Raw genomic sequence first — 22,178 nt, 5'->3', positions numbered from 1 at the left:
ATGCTTGTCCAGCTTACTTCGGGAAGCAAATACAATTTTAGAATACTGAAAATCCGAGTAAACACTTCAAACCTTACTTGCCAGAACAGAGAACACAGAACAGTCAGCACTGGAACAGTCAGCACCTTCAGTTCCCGATGTACGCACTAAACATGATGACAAATTAAATGAATCTCTTCTGACTCTCTGCATATTCATGAAAGCATGCTACCTAAAAGCCTCCTAAACAGCACAATTGTACCTGCTTCCACCACAATCCCTGACAGCACATTCTAACACCTACAATAAACTTGTGCAGTACATTTCCTTTCAACTTTCTCCCTCTCACCTTCAAGCTATTGATTCTTATTTAGTCTTAAGCTTTAGTGATACAACATGGAAAGAAGCGCTTTGTTCCATTGATCAACTGTTCACACTAGTTCTATGTTATCTCACTTTTGCATCCACTCCTACGTAGAGGCAATTTACCAGAGGTGATTAACATACTTCGGGATGTGGGAGGAAGCCAGAGAAAATCCACGCAGGCACAGGCAGAACATGCAAACTCCACAAAACGAACAAGGATCATACCTGGATCTCTGGCGCTGAGGCAGCGACTCTACCAGCTATGCCACTGTGCTGCAATATTTGATATTTACACCCTGGGAAAGAGATTCTTACTGTCTACCCTACTGATGCCACATAATTTTATAAACTGTTATCAGATCTCCCACCACCCTCTGATGATACAGAAATAACAATTCAAGATTGTCCAATCTTTCATCATATCTAATGCTTTTGAATACAGGCAGCATCCTGGTAAACCTTTTTGTATCCCCCATATCTTTTTTTTGTAATGGGCTAACCTGAACTGCTCGCAATACTCCAAATTTGGCTTAACCAGCCTTATAAAGCCAAAACCCGACTTCCTAACTCTTATACTAAATACCCCAACCAATGAAGGCAAGCATATCACACGCTTTCTTTCACATTCTATCTAGTTGCCACTCAGAGAACTATGGATTTGACCCCCAAGATCCCTCAGTACATCGTCATTAAGGATATTGCCATTAACTGTATACTTTCCCCTTATATTTGACCTCCCAAGTGCAACACACCACACCTGTCCACATTTCTCCCCCAATATGCAAGAGGTCCTTTTGATCTATATTGTGCTTTATTCTTTGACAACATTTTCCATTGTCCACAACTCCACCAATTTTACTAATCAACCCTTCTACATTTTTGTCCAGGTCATTTACATAAATTGCAACAGAGGTCCCTGCACTGATCCTTGCGGAACACCATTGATCACTGACCTCCAGCCAGAATGACACCCTTCTACCACTAACATTTGCCTTCTATGGATGTGCCAATTCTGAATCCAAACCATCCAGTTACCATGGAACACATGCATCTTAATCTTCTGGATCAGACTACCACATGGGACCTTGTCAAATGCCTACTAATGTCCATGCACAAAACATTTTTTGGCCTACTATCAACAAGCACCTTTGTCACCTCCTCAAAAGTCTCAATCAAGTTTGCAAAACATGATCTGCCCCACACAAAGCTATTCTGACTGTCCTATTCTAGCCCATTCTCTTCCGTATGATAAATCATATCCCTAAGAAACCTCTCCAATCATGTCCTTACCATATGAGGCTCACCAAACTACAATTTCCTGGATTATCTGTTTTCTTTTCCCAAGCAAACAATATTGGCTACTCCCCAGCCCTCACCTGTGGCTAAAGAGAATACAAATATTTTCATAAAGACCCCAGCAATCTCCTCTGATGCCGTCTCAATAACTTGGGATAGATCCATTCAGGCCCTGGGGGCAGCCACATTATTCACTCTTCAGGAGGTGCAATGCCTTCTTATTGAGCTAAAAATGCCCCAACACATTAGTATACACCACGATGATCTCAGTATCCTCCACGTCCTCCCAGGTGAATACTGATGCAAAGTATTTTTTCAGTACCTCAGATACATCCTATGACTCCATGGATAAATTTCCACTATTATCCTTGAGAAGTTCTATTTCCTAGTTCCCTCTTGGTTTTAATCTATGCATAAAATCTCTTTGGATTATCTTTAAACCGACTTTCAATGACATTTCAAAGTCCCCGCTGGTCCTTCTAATTCCCTGCTTAGGTTCTTTACTGTTTTCTTTAAATTGCTCAAAGATAGCCTAATGTCACCTTCCTAAACCTTGCATTTGCTTCCTTTGTCTTTTTGACCAAACTTGCAACATCTCTCGCCATCCAAGGTTCCTTTACCATCTTGTCCTTCCTATTTACTGTGCCAGACCAACTTAGAACTCTGATCGGCTGCTCTTTAAACAACTCCCACAGGTCAGATGTGGACTTATTTAATAATAGCTGCTCCTAATTTACTCTTCTTAGTACCTGCCTAATAAGGTTGTAATTTAATTAGTTCAGGTCTGATCTCCATTTACCCACCTTGGTTCCATAACACTTATCCAATTAAAATACATCAACCTAATTTTTGAAATTGTCAAGTGACCTTATCACAGTAATTTTTCTTAGGTTGGACGGTTACTGGAGGACTATACTGCCGTACTTTGACAAAAGGAAGCAACTGACAGAAAGGCGTTTTCTTGTAAATGAGGAAAATGTATTTTTCTTTCAGCTCTCTGTGATGGAATTTCTTACTTCTCTGGTATAAATATTTTCAAATTGTACTTAGAGAAGGACTTATTTTGTTCAACATTGTGTAGAGCATATCTCAAATACCCTAAAACAAGCAATAACTCAATAGTGACAAAATTGTCAGAATTGTCAAATTAGGGCAGTATAGTCACAATTTCTATTGCTCTTTGTGAAAGCAACAATTGAATGACCTACTTCAAACGTTATGTTGCTCCTCTGTAGTTCCAAATTCCCACTTCAAAGGAAATAATTCTTCCCAACCTACTATAAATTTTAAATCCTTCGTGTTTTAAAATCGATATGCAACATTAATATGTTAATCATTCCAACCATCCAAGGATTTGCAACCTGCAAGATTACTGTGCTGATTATTGATTTTATTCAATGTTTTAAGAAACCTTGTCAGTTATACAAAATTTAAAAATTCAAACAGGTATACATTAAATGAGAATGTTAAATAGAGAAATACTGTCAACAAGACAATAAAATAACTTTGTGGTGTGAATTAAATGCAGATGACTTCTAGTTTCCATTTGACCAATGAATGGCAGTCAGTGTGGTTTTGCAAGTATGTTAGGTATAACTAAGCTCCTGTGGAAGGTCAAGATAAAAAGGTATAGTTACATCTACATCAAAATGTTTTTTTAATTAATAAGCCCCTATTACTTATGAGTTAAGGATCATCCATGACCGTGACTAAACAGAATCATAACAGACGAACTATAGAATTAGAAACTCACCATGCTGCTTCTGTTTGGGATTGTACATTTTCCACCAACGAAAGATGAGAAATCCATCTTGGATTCTAATAGAACAAACATTGTAAAAGCATACGCCACATTAAAGTGACATGTTTATCTTTAGTTGCATTAACTACATGACATTTGATTAATTTGTAACCGACAAACACTTTGTCACATCCAGTCAATCTTAATCCATTAAACGGTCCAACAGGAGATGGAAAGGAAATTCAATTGAAGAATAAATATTATAAAACGCTTATTACAACCAATAAGTGAATTACGTTTAAAAGCATAATAATGTGTAATAAAGACATACTATTTAAAACATCATAAGCATGAAACAAAAATCAAAGACAGGTGCAAAAAAAAAAAAAAAATCAAGACAGGAATCTTGAAGATGAAGTAAGTCAAAGTGTCTTTGTCAATCAATTTTAAGTCTTCCATTCCGGCCATGCATACATAAAACAAGATTGAGAGACAGAGATTTTGGAAGAGAATACTGCTCAAGCAGTACTGGGTTACAACAGAGTAAATTACTGAATGATTGTCCTAAGAATCCAGTGACATCCAATCACCTTCACTGCGATACACATGTACATGCTCACAATAAACACTGAAAAGGTGAACATCAATAATAAATTGCAACAATTGTTAAACATGCTTTCAAAAAAGATTGGTTTATTAAGGGTGACTGAATGACAAAGAGTTGAAAGGAAAGACAACCATGGACCAGTGATTTTTAAATTAAACAGGTGCAAGATCATTAGAAATCAGAGTGAAATGGCCTGATTTCTCAGTCAGCATTCTGGCCAAATTACAATATTTTGTATCATCCATCTTAATGATCTATTTCTGCTTGACTAAGGTCAACTTCAGTAATTTACTGTTCTGATATTCCTGGTACAGATTGTGGAAGAAATCATGAACTTCTCTGTGGTGAGTACTCAAATCATGCTGACAAAGGTCTACCAGCCCACAAGATACAATTCACAGTAAATCTCATAGAAGTTTAAAATAAAGACAAACCGATTTCCTGCACTAAATCTTACGATCAGGCAGCCAGATGATCTTTGGAAGGAGGCAAAATATTTTAGAAAGAATGTAAAGGAGAATATTTCTTCTGCTACACTAAAAAGTCCGAATCAGAAAATCCAATCCATGCTCTCCAGAGACAGTGCCTGGCCCGTTGAGGTACTCCAGCATTCTGTATCTCTTTGAGAAAAAGTAAGTTGCTCTGTAAACAAGCAAAAGTAGGATCTAAAGCTATTGCGCTCTTCCTCAGAAGGCTCAAATGTACGTAATGATATGCTGCACATGTTTTGCAACACGGTGGTTGCAAGTGTTATTTTCTACGCTGTTGTCTGCTGGGGCAACAGCATTAGTGAAAAAAACAACAAGAAGCTGGACAAACTGGTTAAACGAGCTAGCTCAGTGCTGGAGGGGAGAGTGGACTCTGGGATAGATGTGCTTGAGAGGCGTATTAGGCGCAAGGTGCAGGTCATCCTGAAAAACCCCGGGCATCCCCTCCATGTAATTCTGGAGAGTCAAAAGACTCAGAACAGTAACCGGCTCCTCTCTCTGCGCTGTAGAACGGAGCGGTTCAGGAGATCCGTCACCCCTGCAGCCATTAGATTTTATAATTCGGACCGCTAGGCTGTAGGGGGATGCATTTTTTTGCATTTTTTAATTTGTAATTGTTAATTATTGGTCTTTTTTAGTATTTATTGCTCTCAGGTAGTGTCCACATTGTATTTTATGTATTTTCTGTCTGCGATCGTTTTGAATGTGTGGGTTTGTTGGTTGGGGACTTCTGGATATCTGAATTTCCCCGAGAGGATCAATAAGTATTTATTATTATTATTATTATTATTATTAATAAAGGTGATTTTCAGAAAGTGATCACATAGGTCCAATCAAAAGCAAAATGCTACTTCACCTTACCCAGGAACAACAAATAAGAGATTGACATGAAAAGAAAAGCATTTCTGAGAAGTTTAAAGCAATATAAGGAATCCTGTAAAACAAACATTTGAAAGGTGCAAGAAAATGGAAAGAATAAACAAAGCTCTCTAAAAGTGAAAATGTACAGAAAATAAATATTTGGGGAAATACTTAAACAAATTAAACAAATAAATGGACATGTTGACCAAGGCTGACTGGAAAATTGTAAGATTTGGCAGTGGTCACGATTTGCGAAATTAAAAAAAGACAAGAGTGATCTATTCAAAGCTAAGGATTAAATTTGACTAAAGAGGGAGAGATTGGGGAGGACTATTTAGAAAGAGGGAGAATAAAAGAGTAAATTAAAGTAAGAAGTTTGCAAAAAAATTGTAAAACAGGAAGAGCAGCAAATAGGAAGTCTGGGATATTTAACAAACATTTTGCATCCATCTTCACATGCAAGATGCAAGGAAAATGGCTACGGCAGTGGGGAATCTAATGAAGTTGAAAACCTTGACAAACAATAAATAAGTAGGCAGCACATGAGAAATTAAGGATTTTAAAAGTTGCCAAATTACTTAGACAAAGGGGTACTGATTGGGGATGATCAGCCATGATCACATTGAATGGCGGTGCTGGCTCGTAGGGCCAAATGGTCTACTCCTGCACCTATTGTCTATTGTCAAAGGCCCTTAATAAAATGTGATGATGGGCACTTGAAATAGATCATAACCCTCTGTTTAAAAAAAGGCTGTGCAGATAATGAAAGCATTAGTTAAATGTTCCAAAATTCACTAATTAGAAGATAGCACTCTCAATAAAGTAAGGAAAGAGAAAACAAGAAACCGCAGAACTAGTACTGTGGCATCGAAGGTTACACAAAAAAGCTGGAGAAACTCAGCGGGTGCAGCAGCATCTATGGAGCGAAGGAAATAGGCAACGTTTCGGGCCGAAACCCTTCTTAGTACTGTGACATCAGTTGGCTGGAAATGCCAACATCAATTAATCAAAATGTGGTAATAGCTCTTGAAAAACATGTTTGGGCAGAGTCAACATGAATTTCTGAAAGCAAAATTTTAAATAACAAATGAAAAATAAAACAAGAATGTTTCCTGCAGCCCTTCATGATGCTCTGCAGTTAATATTATCGTTGATCCTTTATCTCAGACCCACTTCCCTGCACCAACTTAATATTCCTTACTTTTTTCCTTCAAAAATCTAATATCTATCAATCTGCGTTTTGAATATACTTAATGACTGAGGCACTATAGCACTCCTGGGAAATGAATTTCAAGATTTGCTTCCCTCTGGAAGAATAAATTACTTCTCATTTATGTCTCAAATGCATTATTTTGAGACTATGATCCTTGACTGGAGACACCTCAGTAAGGGGTAACAATAATTCAAAACCTACCCTGTCAATCCCCTAAGAATTTTATATATTCAATAAGTTTGCCCAAATCCGTCTAAACTAGTAGGCTTAATCTCTCCTTATACGTCAAATCAGCAATCCAGGATTTTTGAAGATGAACCCAATATGGTAATTTAGACTTGAGAGTTATAGAGTCAGATTGATACAGCGTGGAAACAGGCCCTTCAGCCCAACTTGCCCACACCGGCCAACATGTCCCAGCTATACTCGTCCCACCTGCCTGCGCTTAGTACATATCCCTCCAAACCCGTCCTATCCATGTATCTGTCTAACTGGTTCTTAAAAGTCAGGATAGTCCCTGCCTCAACTACCTCCTCTGGCAGCTTGTTCAATACACCTTCCACCCTTTGTGTGAAAAAGTTACCCCTCAGGTTCCTATTAAATCTTTTCCCCTTCACCTAAAACCTATGTCCTCTTGTCCTCGATTTACCTACTCTGGGCAAGAGACTCTGTGCATCTACCCGATCTATTCCTCTCATGATTTTATACACCTCTATAAGATCACCCCTCATCCGCTTCAAGGAATAGAATCCCAGCTTACTCTACCTCATCCTATAGGTCAGACCCTTGAGTCCTGTGGAACATCCTTGCTCCTTTCCATCTCCTTTCAAACGCGACATGGATTTTCATATAAAATGATGCCCAGAACTGACCACAAAAAAGCTAAAAACCTCACCAACTCGCTATAAAACTGCAATAGGGTTAAACTCCCAAATTTAATACAAAAATAAGGTACATACCTTTTCTTTTTGTCATTGTATAAAACCCTGGGGCCATGTACAACGAAATTGCGGAATGTCAGTAAGTTTGCAAATTCAAACATTTCTAAATTAACGAAACAAAACGGTAATAAATTTTGCGATAAGGTCTAAATAAAAATCACAGACAAAGCATTTACACACCCAACCCTCCGATTAGTTCTGCCTATTTCAATCGCGTTTTAAACAGCCCCTTAGTCTGTATCGCCCTGCGTTCCTGGCGGTGGGCAGATTAGTGCTGACGATTCAGGTAGGTTTTGTAACATACCTACTGGAAACAGGCCCTTCTATTTGTCCTAGTCCTTGTGGATCTGTACATCTGCCCAGCGGCAACAGTTCAAACCTGGGAGTGTCCTTAGTACATATCCTTTATTATCCTATCCATGTATTTGTCTGCAGCGGGAAAAGTCGGGATGTAGTCCCTCCAAGGTAAGGAGAGGGCAGCTTGACCATACGTTGTCAATGGCCCTCTGGAGCGCTTTCCTCTGAGCCGCTGTGCAGCTGGTGTTTTCCGCATACACAGTATGTTAGTATGCTCTCAATGGAGCACCGATAGAAGGACCTAGCAGCCTCAAGTGATGTTGTTCTTCCTGAGCACCCTCAGGAAGTGCAGTCTCTGCTGGACCTTTTTCAGCAGCGCAGTGGTGTTCACGCTCCACGTCAGGTCCTCCTCAATGTGGATTCCCAGGAAGCGGAAATCCGCCACCCTCTCTACACAGTCCCCTCTGATGGTCAGTGGTACCATGTCCGTTTTGTTTTTCCTGAAGTCTATTATTACCTCCTTCGTCTTTGAGGTGTTGAGGAGCAGGTTATTTCCTTCGCACCACACTGTCAGCTGCTCCACCTCATCCCGGTAGGCGTACTCGTCCCCCGCGGAGATGAGTCCCACCAGTCCCGGAGATGAGTTCTCTGACTGATAAAGGCCAATGTGCCAAAAGCCTTTTCCACATCCATTTCCCGCTTTCCCTTTAAACACACTGGGACCCCATTCTCTCACCCCCTTGAAAATCACAAGGACTCCATCCCTATGCTCCTTTTAAACTTAGGCATCGTACCATAGCTTCCTTTAAACTCAAGAGGGCTGTTCTTATCCGCCCTGGTGCCTAATTTTCACGATCATTTTATGCTCATGAGGACCTTGTTCACATGCTCCCTTTATGGGTTTGATCCCGACTACGGGTGCTGTCTGTACGGAAGTTGTACGTTCTCCCTGCGAGTTATCTTTGGTTGCTCCGTTTTCCTCCCACATTTCGAAACAATTGAGCTTAGGTAAATTGTCTCTAGTGCATAGGATAAAACTAGTGTACGGGTGATTGCTGGTTGGCCTGGGCTCAGTGGGCAGAGGGCCTGTTTCTACCCTGTATCTCTCAACTAAATTCACCAAGATCCTGTGTAGAGAGGAACTGCAGATGCTGGTTTAAACCAAAGACAGACGCAAAGAGCTGGAGTAACTCAGGGGGTCAGGCAGCATCTCTGGAGAAAAGGAATCGATGATGTTTTGGGTCAAGACCCTTCTTCTGTGTCTGTCATCAGGATCCTTATCGTACAATCCCTTTAAATTCACCAATATCCCGTTCACACGTTCTCTTTAACACACCTGATTTACAGTGTTGTACGACTGCACAACATATTAACAAAAAAAGTGAATTAAAAGTGCTTTGATGTACAAATAGGAGTAATATCCAATAACATGGTAAATAGGCCAGCCCGGATTATCAGTTTTACATGGGGATAAGGCAGAAATGGGGATTAATAGAGAAGGATCCGCCACCATCCGACAAAATAGTAGTGTAGACTCAACGAGACCACTGTCCTACCCTATCTGATATCCCCTGTTCCTAAATACACTCCCTATATGATAATTCAGAATTTACCTCAAAGGACATGGTCCATTTTAACCTGTTTTTCAATTTGCATTGCATTAATTCAAAGGAATTTACAGCGTAATATCTTAACCTTCATCCGCCATATGAATCAGCTCTTACCTGATAGATACATCTTCGTTAATATAATAAATTTCACGAAACATGACCTTTCCAGACAATACAGAGAATGAAAATGAACCTATTAAAGATTTAAAACAATCATGGCTTTAGCTGGTAGAGTAGCATCAAAATACCCGTTACACAACACATGGAAAAACACAGTATAATTTCACACCTATATTCCAAACATATGGCTTAATTGGAATGACAATTTAACTAATGATAACGTTTTAATAATTCATAAATTTAAATTGAATGGAAGGTATGAGCTAATTTATACAAATGGCAATATTTACTAGCAATTACTGACAATATTTTCTATATTTTTGATTATTAACTTTTAATAGAATGGCTGGCTCACCTTGATTAAAGTGGAATTAGTTTTTTTGACTCAAGATTTGAACAAATATTAACATTACTTCTGAATACATCCTTATATCTTTGCAACATAAACTATTAACTTACCAATGTGAACATATCCATTTTTATAGAGTCTGTTGAGAACTTGAGTTAGTATCAGGCCTAAATTACGGGAATTGTAGTAAGTCAAATAAATGATCCATCCACATGATAGGATTGTAGCTGTAAAAAAAAGAAGTTGAATTTATTTCATGCTCTATTTTCCAAAATACTTCACATTCCATGAATGACTGTTTAAAACGCAGTCACTGTGATAATCAAAGTTAACCACAAATCCCACAAAGCAGAAAATGATAAGAATAAATGACCAGTCAATAATTTTTTTTCATATTTGTTAGAACAATGACCAATAATGACCGGGACCCAGGTATTCCCCTTACATGCTTTAATCTACCAGGTACTTATTTTCAATGTTCATTACAACCACAGGACTAATGCGTCAGATTATTTAGTAGTCCCTTGATGATTAGTCAAGACTATGTGCCCAAATTAAAAGTGGAATATAAAAGAAAAAAACCGCTGACTGAAATAAAACTGGAATTTAAGAACCATTAATTTGCTTCTTTAATTCAATTTTCCATCAAAAACATTACAATTATAAATACAATGCATTGGCATACAAGCTTCAGCATAATTCTAACAGATTAATTCCAGCGGCGATCATTTCCTTATAATTACAGCACTATTGATTTTTTTTAAGTAGGATGACAAAAAGCTTCTAAAGCTACACATCAAAAAAGAAAAAAATATTTTTGAGATAAAGAAATGATGCACTCAGTCACCAAAAGGTAAATATGGCAGTCTAGTTATTAACTAAAGATCCAGTGCATAGTGTACTACTAATAAACAGAAATCTAATAATCACACACATTCCACCAAGCAAAAGAATTTCTGGATTGAAAGCTTTCTTATACTCCTTCCACCTTTTGGATAAAGCAGCAACAAAGGGCACCAGTGAGGGACTCTCAACTAACACAGCAGCCTAAATATGGGTCAACAATATGGGAACAAAAAGATGGGGGGGGGAAACTGAATCATCTCTCAAACACTTTAGTTTACTCCATAAGGAGGATGTTATGGTCAAGCCATCAAAAGTGAAAGTAGCTGCTGCTCATGCAGCCCCTTGCCTGAGGGCACTAAGCTTCATGAAAATTCAATTGATGAAGAATATCAATTCCTATGATTGAAGGAATGGGACAATAAAAGGACTGTGCCAGGGTGTGAAAGTTTCTAAGGACATTTGGCAACTATATAAATTAAATTTTCATATAGCATTGTGCCTTCCATAAGTGGAACCATTCTCCCACCAGCTTATCTCCACATAAAAAGTGAGTTGAACCCAGCAAGTATGGGATAGAAACATAAGAAGAGATTGGACCAAATTTTAACAAGTACAAAAAGAAAACACTTGGCTGAGTTTCCATGAGTTTACAACAAAAACAATGAAATATGTTCATTCACTCATACATGCAGAAACATTTTCCTCAGCCAAATGCAGCTCACATCTGATAAAAACAATATGTAATAAAGTGCACAGATATTTTAATATAAAGCTAAATTTAAAATCATCTACAGTCACATTCCAAAAAAAAATTGAATTTGCTGCCAGATTTGTTTTCTTCCTCAAATGGATATAAACGCACAGCCTTTTGAATATTTTTAAGGCAGAGGTAGATAGATTCTTGATAAGGGAAAGGGCAGAGGCTTACCAGGAGAAATGGAATGTAGAGTTCAGCCATGATCTTACTAAATGACAGCCTACTCCCAAAGAAAGCATGCAGGTATTGTATATCTTTATTGTCATTTCCTGAGTATTCACATACCCAGAGGAAACAAAAAAACGTTGCTCAACCAGTGTCCATACAGTGTGCATTAAAAATAAATAGAAATAAAAATACATATATCATGAACAAATTAACACTCTACTAAACATCAACAGGCGTTCCGATCGGCAGCGGCACGACAGTGGCTCTGCTGCAGTGTGTCCAGGTTGGTGCGCGATACTTTGGCAGGGGGCAAAGTCCGTTTAGCAGTCTTATAGCCTGTGGGAAGAAGCTGAGGAGCATCCTGCTGGTTTTGCAGCTAATGCTCCTGTACCTCTTCCCAGATGGCAGGATGGAGAATATGTGATGCGATGGGTGGTAGGGGTCTTTGATGATGGAGATGGCTCAGCTTATACATCTCTTCCTGTATATGTCCAGCAAGAAAGGGAGTGGAGCACCAATAATCCTGCTGGCGGTCTTCACAATCCTGTCTAGTTGGTGCTGTTCGTACGCCTTGCAGCTCCCGAACCAGGAAGTGATGCCATAGGTCAATGTGCTCTCGATTGTCCCCCTATAAAAAGTCCGTAGGTGTGTAGTGGGGAGACCTGCTTTACGTAGTCTTCGGAGAGGGTGTAGTCGCTGCTGGGCTCTCTTGACCAGTGCTGTGGTGTTTGGCCGTGGACGTCAGGTCATCTGACAGGTGTAGTCCTAGGAACTTCACGCTGCTGACCCTTTCCACATCAGCTCCATCGATGTGCAGAGGTGTATGGTGTTGTTTCCCCGCCCTCCTGAAGTCAACCACCATCTCCTTAGTTTTTCCCACGTTGCGAATGAGGTTGTGGGATTTGCACCATCCTGTGAGCAGCTCCACCTCCATCCTGTACGCCGATTCATCATTGTCATTGATGAGACCCACCACTGTTGTGTCATCAGCGAACTTGTTGATGAAGTTGTTGTTGAGTCTAGCAGTACAGTCGTGTGTCAGCAGACTAAACAGCAGGGGGCTTAGGACACAGCCTTGGGGTGAGCCAGTGCTCACGGCTATGGTTTTTGATGTCCTACTGCCCACCCTGACTGTCTGCTGCCGTTGCGACAGAAAGTTCAGGACCCAGTTGCATGTGCCAGCATCAACCCCCAATAGCTCCAACTTCTCCACCAGCTGCTGCGGGATGATTGTATTGAAAGCAGAGCTGAAGTCTATGAAGAGGATCTTGGCATAAGTATTTTTCCGATCAAGGTGTGACAGTACGAGATTCAGTGTTGTTGAGACTACGTCCTCTGTGGATCGGTTGGCTCTGTAGACGAACTGCAGTGGGTCTAGGTCAGCAGGTAGACTATTTTTGATATGCTGCATAACCAGTCGCTCAAAGCACTTCATTACTATGGGTGTTAGAGCCACTGGTCGAAAGTCATTATGGCAGGCTGGGTTTGGTTTCTTCGGGACAGGGACGATGGTGGCACTCTTAAGACAGTTGGGCACTACTGCCTGGCTGAGTGAGATGTTAAAAATGTCTGTGAAGACATCTTTCAGTTGCTCGGCGCAGTCTCTTAAAACGCATCCAGGAATGTTGTCCGGCCCTGCAGCTTTGCGTGGATTGACGCTGGCAAAGGCCTTTTTAACTCCGGCTGCGGACAGCCTGAGCGACTGGTCACTGGGAGATGGCAGTAGTGCACGTGTCTGGGTGCTGTTTTTAACCTCAAACCGTGCGTAGAACTCGTTCAGTTCATCTGGTAGAGAGGGGTCGTTTTGGCATATCCGCAGCGGGGGGGGGGGGGGCTTGTAGTCAGTGATGGTATGAAATCCCTGCCACAAGCGACGTGTGTCTTTGTCATTTGCGAAGTGGCTATTAAGTTTTTGTCCATACAGCCTCTTCGCTTCCCTGATCCCCCGGGATAGGTTACCCCTTGCCAGTTTGTATGCTGCGTTGTCCCCAGATTTGAATGCAGCATTCCGGATTCTCAGTAGGGAACACACTTCCCCAGTTAGCCAAGGTTTCTGATTGGCACACCTCCTGATGGTTTTTACCACCGTTACATCCTCAATACAGTTATTGATGTATGCGATGACGGATTCTGTATATTCTTGGAGGTTGATGCCACTGTCATCTGTTGCTGCCTCTCTGAAAATGGCCCACTGTGTGGTTTCAAAACAGTCTAGTAGTGCTGCGGTAGCTCCCTGTGGCCATGTTCTGACTTCTTTGACCGTTGGCCTGTCCTGTTTCACCCTGGGTCTGTATGCAGGTGTGAGCATAACCGCTAGGTGGTCAGAGTTGCCGATATGCGGGAGGGGGGCTGCTTTATATGCATCTTTAATGTTGGTGTACACCAGATCTAGTTTGTTCTTCCCCCTGGTTGCAATGTTCACATGCTGGTAGAATTTAGGCAGAACAGATGTAAGACTTGCCTGGTTGAAATCCCCAGCTGCCATGAAGAAAGCATCTGGATGTTCCCTCTGCTGCTCACTGATGGCAGCGGAAGCAGGCAGTGAAGAAAACGAATGGCATGTTGACCTTCATAATAAGAGGAGTTGAGTATAGGAGCAAAGAGGTCCTTCTGCATTTGTATAGGGCCCTAGTGAGACTACACCTGGAGTATTGTGTGCAGTTTTGGTCCCTAAATTTGAGGAAGGACATTCTTGCCAATGGTGGCCAATTAGGAAAAGGGGAGATGCGGCGAGACCTGGGTGTCATGGTACACCAGTCATTTAAAGTAGGCAGTGAAGAAAGCGAATGGTATGTTAGCTTTCATAGCAAAAGGATTTGAGTATAGGAGCAGGAAGGTTCTACTGCAGTTGTACGGGGTCTTGGTGAAACCACACCTGGAGTACTGCGTACAGTTTTGGTCTCCAAATCTGAGGAAGGACATTATTGCCATAGAGGGAGTGCAGAGAAGGTTCACCAGACTGATTCCTGGGATGTCAGGACTGTCCTATGAAGAAAGACTGGATAGACTTGGTTTATACTCTCTAGGATTTAGGAGATTGAGAGGGGATCTTATAGAAACTTACAAAATTCTTAAGGGATTGGACAGGCTAGATGCAGGAAGATTGTTCCCAATGTTGGGGAGGTCCAGGACAAGGGGTCACAGCTTAAGGGTAAAGGAGAAATCCTTTAAAACCGAGATGAGAAAAACTTTTTTCACACAGAGTGGTGAATCTCTGGAACTCTCTGCCACAGAGGGTAGTTGAGGCCAGTTCATTGGCTATATTTAAGAGGGAGTTAGATGTGGCCCTTGTGGCTAAGGGGATCAGAGGGTATGGAGAGAAGGCAGGTACAGGATACTGAGTTGGATGATCAGCCATGATCATAGTGAATGATGGTGCAGGCTCGAAGGGCCGAATGGCCTACTCCTGCACCTAATTTCTATGTTTCTATGTTTGCTATTGAGGGAGTGCAGCGTAGGTTTACGAGGTTAATTCCCAGTACGGCAGACTGTCATATGCTGAGAGAATGGAGAATATTCTCTGGAGTTCAGAAGGATGAGAGGATATCTTATTGAAACATATAAGATTATTAAGGGTTTGAACACGCAAGAGGCAGGAAACATGTTCCCGATGTTGGGGGAGTCCAGAACCAGGGGCCACAGTTTAAGAATAAGGGGTAAGCCAATTAGAATGGAGACGACAAAATAGTTCTTCACACAGAGAGTTGTGAGTCTGTGGAATTCTCTGCCTCAGAGGGCGGTGGAGGCCGCTTCTCTGGATACTTTCAAGAGAGAGCTAGATAGGGCTCTTAAAGATAGTGGAGTCAGGGGATATGGGGAGAAGGCAGGAACGGGGTACTGATTAGGGATGATCAGCCATGATCACATTGAATGGCGGTGCTGGCTCGAAGGGCCAAATGGCCTACTCCTGCACCTATTGTCTATTGTCACTCCTGCTCATGATTTATATGTTCATGTGCAACATGGATGCCAGCTGGCATGCAGAATAATAAAATGTTCAACCAAGTTTAACAGCTCTTCTAGACTACACATTCAAATACTGGAACCAAACAAGTCTGGATTAACCTGGAGCTTGAAAATAGTTAGAGTGGGAATCAAATATCTTGCTGCCACATGCCCTCAATAAAAAACAAATCACTGATTAGCAGAAACTATATAATTAGCAATTCCAGTTTTATCCCCCATTGAAACTATCATTCCAACGGAGTGAATAAAACTGGAGTATTAAAAGCATTACCATTAAAAACTATTGTTAACACTCACCAACAATCAGCCACACAACATTAGAATTATGTTCTGTGAGAAAACCGTCCAAATCTGTAAATGATGGTACGAAGCTCTCATTTTTTCTTGCCTCCATTTTGGCAATAGGTCAGAGCTGTCAGAAGGAAGAAACAAAATAACATGAGCCATGAATAACTCATGGGGCTGGATCAAAACATACAAGTCGAGCACCCTCTGCATATTTGCTGAGTGAACAAACCAGAAAACATTATTCCTCAAAATACATGCACTTCATTGCGAGAAATAATGTTATTACTAATATTCAAACAGACAAGAAATGATCCAATTAAAAGCGCTGTAAGACGACCATCAGACATAGGGGCAGAATTAGGCCATTTGGCCCACCGAGTCAGCTCTGCCAGTCTATCATGGCTAATTTATTTTGCCCTTTCATCCCCATTCTCCTGCCTTTACCCCTTAACATTTGATGCCTTTACTCATCAAGAACCCATCAATCTCTGCTTGTAAAATACCCAATGTCTTGGTCTCTGCAGGCGTCTGTGGCAATGAATTCCACAGATTCACCACCCTCTGGCTAAAGAAATTCCTCGTTGACATTCTAAGGTTTGTCCTTTTATTCTGAGGCTGGGTCCTCTTGTCCTAGATGCTCCCACTACTGAAAACATCCTCCCCACATCACCCAATGGCAATCTAGCATTCCAATATAGTAAAGATTAAATTAAAAAATGTTCAAAACATAATCATTCAAGCATTATACTGTGTTGCCATTTTGACACTGCTATTTAAGTTTCACACCAATGCGTAAAAATTAAGTCATTCAAAATGTGTGGTAGGTGGCAGGTTGTAATGTATAGAACCTTGCTTTGAAGAAGGAAAATGCGCACAGCTATGTTTAATGCTAAAAATAAATAAGGGAATTGAACTCCAAGGAAAATAAACCACAAAAAATATATACTGAGCAGTTCATGATATGAATATTCAGTAAACTCAGTCTCAGTCCACTGCTTTGCTGACTGCATACAAATTTCTAACTGAAGGTTCAAACTTCTAGCAACGATCTAGACACCCATGTCTCAAATTGAGCTGCTGGGATGTTGCATCAGTCATGGTACCAATTGCAGTTGGTAGAGAGAATTAATATCCCAGTAAACATTTGCTCACTTTATATTAAAACATTTATAAAGGACTGCGGAACAAGCCCACCATAAGGATTTACGCCACAAGCAAATAAATCTTTCTAAAAATGTGCTTGTCTCTTAAAAAATAACAAGAATGGAGTAAGAATCACAATTCATGAATCAAGTTGTAAAAACAAAGAACTGGTTCATTCCAAAGATAGACACAAAGTGCTGGAGTAACTCAGTGGGTCAGGCAGCATCTCCAGAGAAAAAGCATGGGTGGCATTTTGGGATGGGTGATGTTTCGGGTTGGGACCCTTCTTCAGACAATTCAGTCCATTTTGATTCTTTACAGAACAATCTAATCGGTTCCATTCCCCAGCAAATTATTTTCCCTCAAGCCTTTTGAAAGTACCCATTGACACAATTTCTACAGTAGTTCCAGATCACAGTTGCATTGTGTAAAACATTTTCTTCTAGCCCCACCACAGATCATTTGTCTTTGGCCATTGAAAAGTCCACAAATGTGAACAGCTTCTATTTACCCTATCTAAACCAATCAAGATCTCATATGCCTCTAACAAATCTCCTATTATGTTTTTTTTGGCCTCCGGAACAATCCCAGTTTGTTAAGTCTAATCTTATGTCTGCGGACTGAATGGAGTATCCTGTTAGATGTTACTTGTTCGCTGTCCAACTCCATTCTCTCCGTCCTCAATATTGAATTCAACATTTCAAGTAAACCAGCCAATTTTACTGTCCACAGATATTGTATATTTCAGTTTCAATTTCCTTTTCTTCTATCTCAAAGTGGTGATAAAGTACTGGTCATTTTAGCAACTTTGGCCTCCACCCCTTCATGGACATTCCTAATATTCTCTTTGCTGTTCCCTTCCTTCAATTTAAAATGTATTTATTTTCTCACTTATCAAGTTCTGATGAAGAATCATTGAGATGAAATGCAGGGTTGTGGAGTCGGAGTCGGAGTCGTCGAGTCGTAGTGGGGGCAATTTTGGTGTTGCTGAGTCAGCAAAAAAGTCCCGATCCGACTCAGCCCTCAACATAAATTTCAGAAACTATGAAAATCGGAAAAAAATCCCACTTTTTAAACATACCGCACACTCTATTTCCACCCGAGAGAATGAGAAATCACATTGGCGCCGTCATCTGACGGCAGAACGACGAGAAACAAAACGTAAACAAACGCCATCGCCAGCTGATTTCCCTCCACCTGCTACTGAGTGAACATGTCTGGATAATTTCTGAATTCAAAAGGTAAATGTAGTCATTCATTTATGAGGAAATACATTATAAATGAATACAAATTTTCATGATTTACTGCAAAATAAATCGTCAGTGATGATTAATTCTTTCTCAACAGCAGTAAACATTAGTCTTGGCAAAGCATCAAAGAATTTGATAATTTGAAGGAAAAAAAAAGGTTTGGGCTCATTTAGGTAAAGGTATAGTAAACACCGACTAACCTAAACTGACAGGGGGCTGCGTTCCCTTGATCCTCCCTCTTTAACCTAACCTAAATTATTACCAATGAATGGAAACTACTTAAGTGAGTTAGTAAAGGTAAGTAATGTCAGTTAATCCGCCGGTATTTACTGTACTTTAACCTCATATTTTGTGATATATAAAACATGTTAATAATTCAATTTCAGGCACTATTCATTCACTAATGTCATTAATTATTTTATTTTTTAGGGGGGAAAAAAATGAGTTAATTCAAAATGTCCTAAGTTAGCAAGTTTGAAATCTAAAGCCCCTTTCTCAATGGCAAAGAAAACTCCAACCAGATCTGTTGTTTTTGAATATTGTACAATAACTACATGAAAAACATCTTGTGTGTCAGTGTATGATAGAAGATGATGATGATGAGAAAGATTGTGTCTGGCTCTAATAAAAATGCTCAAACACGAGCTTCAAATTTGAAAAGACATTTGCAGCGTTTCCACCCTAAAGTTTTATAAGTTGTAAATGAGAAAGATACAAGAACCAATAAAAATTTTACAACTACATTAAAGTCAGCGTAAAATCAAACGTTCTAACGAATTATCGGCCATCGATAGCTCAAATCTGTAAGGTAATGTAATGTTTAGATCACATTTGGTGAAAATGTTTGGTTTCGCAAATAATGTAACGTTCGTTTTCAGGGACACCGAACCTTTCAGTGTCCACCACAACGTACGTTTGTGTGTATGATTTGTAACGTGCGTTGCGATATCCACACAGATGAATGCAGTATTCTACTACATGATCAGGTGAATGAAGTGGAAACGGTGTTTGCAATGTTATTGTTCCATGTGGTATTCATAAACATAGAAAGGAAAAATAAATACGTGCACTTACTGTGCCAACCACTGGTGAACACCACGTGGCAACCCTTACACAAAATGTGTTTGTGTGTTCCGATGCCATTTTCGGAAACTTACTATCAATATGCTATCTTTTCTTATATTTTTTGTTGATACAGGTACTATGTTAGGCATGAACCCAATAAAGTGCTTGTCAATTTTTTTTGAAGGAATTTGAATTTCGACCCCCTTTGTCAAATATTTGTGTGCAGTATTGTAAAAAGACAAAATAGCTAAAGCAAAAGAGGCTCTCTGTGATGTTGCAGTACGGATAAAAGGACTATTGCCTGAAACTATTTTCATTTAATCCTTACACAAAAAAGCTGGAGAAACTCAGCGGGTGCAGCAGCATCTATGGAGCGAAGGAAATAGGCAACGTTTCGGGCCCGAAACGTTGCCTATTTCCTTCGCTCCATAGATGCTGCTGCACCCGCTGAGTTTCTCCAGCTTTTTTGTGTAACCTTCGATTCTCCAGCATCTGCAGTTCCTTCTTAAACACTTCATTTAATCCTTAATGTGTTTGATACGGGAATAAGGACATTTCACTCGTTTGAAACATTTTCTTATCTTTATTCATAATTTATGTGTAAAAATATATTTAAACTGTGGCAGGCAGCAACTGTATGTGTGATTAGGCTGATGCTTTACCTACAGGCGGTGCAAATGTACTGAGGCAAAGATTCATCTCCAAGGAAACCCCCCCCCTCTCTCTCTCTCTCTCTCGCTCGTACACCCCCTCCACCCCACCTTTATCCTGGGACCCCTCCTCTACATCCGGCACTGATCCCCATTCCCGCCTCTATTCCGTCCTCACTGACATCCCCTGCGCTCCCCTTCCCATCTCCCCCCCCCAATCTATTCATCCTGCGCTGATCACCCTATCCACCTCGCATTAATTCTGCTCCTGCCATAACTCCCCACCATCGCCCCCGCATCCTACACTGGTTCCCCAATTCCCCCTGTACTTACCCCTGTCCCATCCATCCTGCGCTTCTCCCCCAGCCATCCTGTACTAATCCACCATCCACTTGACCTGCACTTTCCCCTCATCCATCCTCCTGTAGTGAATACCCATTCATTCTACACAGACCCCCCGATCCACCCTGTACTGACCCCCCCCCCCCAATTCACCCTGCTCTAATCCCCCCCCCCCCAATTCACCCTGCTCTAAATCCCCCCCCCCCCCCCCCAATTCATCCCCCTCTAATCCCCCCCCCCATCAATCCTGTACTGATCCGCCCATTCAAGAAGAATGGGGGGAACAGTCTGAAGAAGGGTCTCGACCCGAAACGTTGCCTATTTCCTTCGCTCCATAGATGCTGCCTCACCCGCTGAATTTCTCCAGCACTTTTGTCTACCCCTATCCATCCCGTACTGAACCGCCCCCATTCAACACCACTGGCATCCCCCGTGCTCTCCCCTCACAATTTTACCTACTCCAACCAACACGTACTAATTCACCTGCTTCAATCCACCCGCCTTCTAACCACACCCCCCACCCCCGCCATCTATCCACCCCGCATTGATTCACACACACCCCTTTCCCTGACCCTATTGTCCTGGAGCGAATATTGACTATGTTTGATAACGGAATGCAATCAAATGTGTTTTAATTCACAATGTTATTATTTGTTTTAATCCATAAAGATGGATTAATTAAATTGTGAACACGTGAAACATTAAAAACCGCAGTGTTCGATTGTCACTGCTACCGTTGACACGTTATTACAGAATTCATTTTAACGGCAAATCAATGCTCTTACTATGGAGTATCAGAACTGTAGTTATTTAATGAGCAACATTCACAACTATACGTACGCATATATGTTACCATGGTCCAGGATTTATTGACACAGGTTGATCATACGCTGAATAATCCAAACATTTTTGTTTGGAAGTGGAAAGAACTAATAGAAATTGCATTAACTGCAATGTGTAAAAAGAGTTGAGATACGGTCTTATAATTTTGCTGCATGTCATTGTGGGATATATCATGTCTTGATTGGTGAATGTTTAGTTTGTGACTTTATTTGAAGCAGAAATAATATGTGAATGCTTCATTGAGTATAATTCCGACTGGTAACTACGCGCTTTATCCGAGCACATTATCGTACGCGTCATGCAAGCCTTCTTAAATGACCACCTAAACTGTCATTTGGCAACATAAAAAGCTGCCAAGGTTGCCCGGCTGGCAACAGGGGAAAAAAGTTAAGCGGGAGCCCTGCACCAGAGCAATGGACTAATTTGAGGAACAATGTATCGTTAAAATAGAGGTACATGCAGCCCAGAATAATAAAATGGAATGGCCCAAGACTCGTTTTTGACTGAATCTATCCAACACCACGAGCTGTATAGCACCTTGCCTGTGATTAATTTCACTTACAGAACAAAGGAAGAAAGAAAATAACTGGAAAGGGCAAATCTTAGTCAATAAAAAGATAAATAAAATAGGCACCATCTTCATTGCTATTTAAGAAGGACACAACCATTTGATAACGGAAATTAGTTTTATTAGGCAATGGTTTATGTAAAGCTGCAACAGAAGGTTGGAGCATGAAAATATTTCAAAATACTTCCTAATTTCCAAAAACATCAAACTTGTTTTGAAAAGTAATCAACTGCAGATACTAGAAATCTGGAATAAAAACTAAAAATGCTGGAATTAATCAACAGGCATCCATGGTGAAAGAAACAGAATTAATGTTTCATGTCAATGATTTTCAATAGAACTAAATAATCCAAAAACATAAACTCCATTTTTTTCTCTCTATTGATGCTGCCAGAACTGCTAAGTATTTGCAGCATTTTCAATG

General features: G+C 40.5%; 1 protein-coding gene across 2 annotated transcripts in view; it reads right to left on the bottom strand.

The window, feature by feature from the left end:
- The window catches only part of kiaa1109 (KIAA1109 ortholog), a 298,241-nt gene that overhangs the window by 268,351 nt on the left and 7,712 nt on the right, over nt 1–22,178 (bottom strand). For both annotated transcript variants that reach the window (XM_055647191.1, XM_055647198.1), the window contains exons 3-6: nt 15,903–16,017; nt 9,979–10,095; nt 9,514–9,592; nt 3,395–3,459 (exon numbers count right to left, since the gene is read on the bottom strand). In XM_055647191.1, coding sequence (XP_055503166.1) covers nt 3,395–3,459; nt 9,514–9,592; nt 9,979–10,095; nt 15,903–15,999 — 358 coding nt within the window. In that variant the 5' untranslated portion in view covers nt 16,000–16,017. The remainder of the gene's footprint in view (nt 1–3,394; nt 3,460–9,513; nt 9,593–9,978; nt 10,096–15,902; nt 16,018–22,178) is intronic.

This window comes from Leucoraja erinacea, chromosome 1 (genome assembly GCF_028641065.1).
Source record: "Leucoraja erinacea ecotype New England chromosome 1, Leri_hhj_1, whole genome shotgun sequence".
Classification (NCBI taxonomy): Eukaryota; Metazoa; Chordata; class Chondrichthyes; order Rajiformes; family Rajidae; genus Leucoraja; species Leucoraja erinaceus.
The sequence above is the reverse complement of the archived record's forward strand: the minus strand, read 5'-3'. Positions and strand labels throughout refer to the sequence as shown.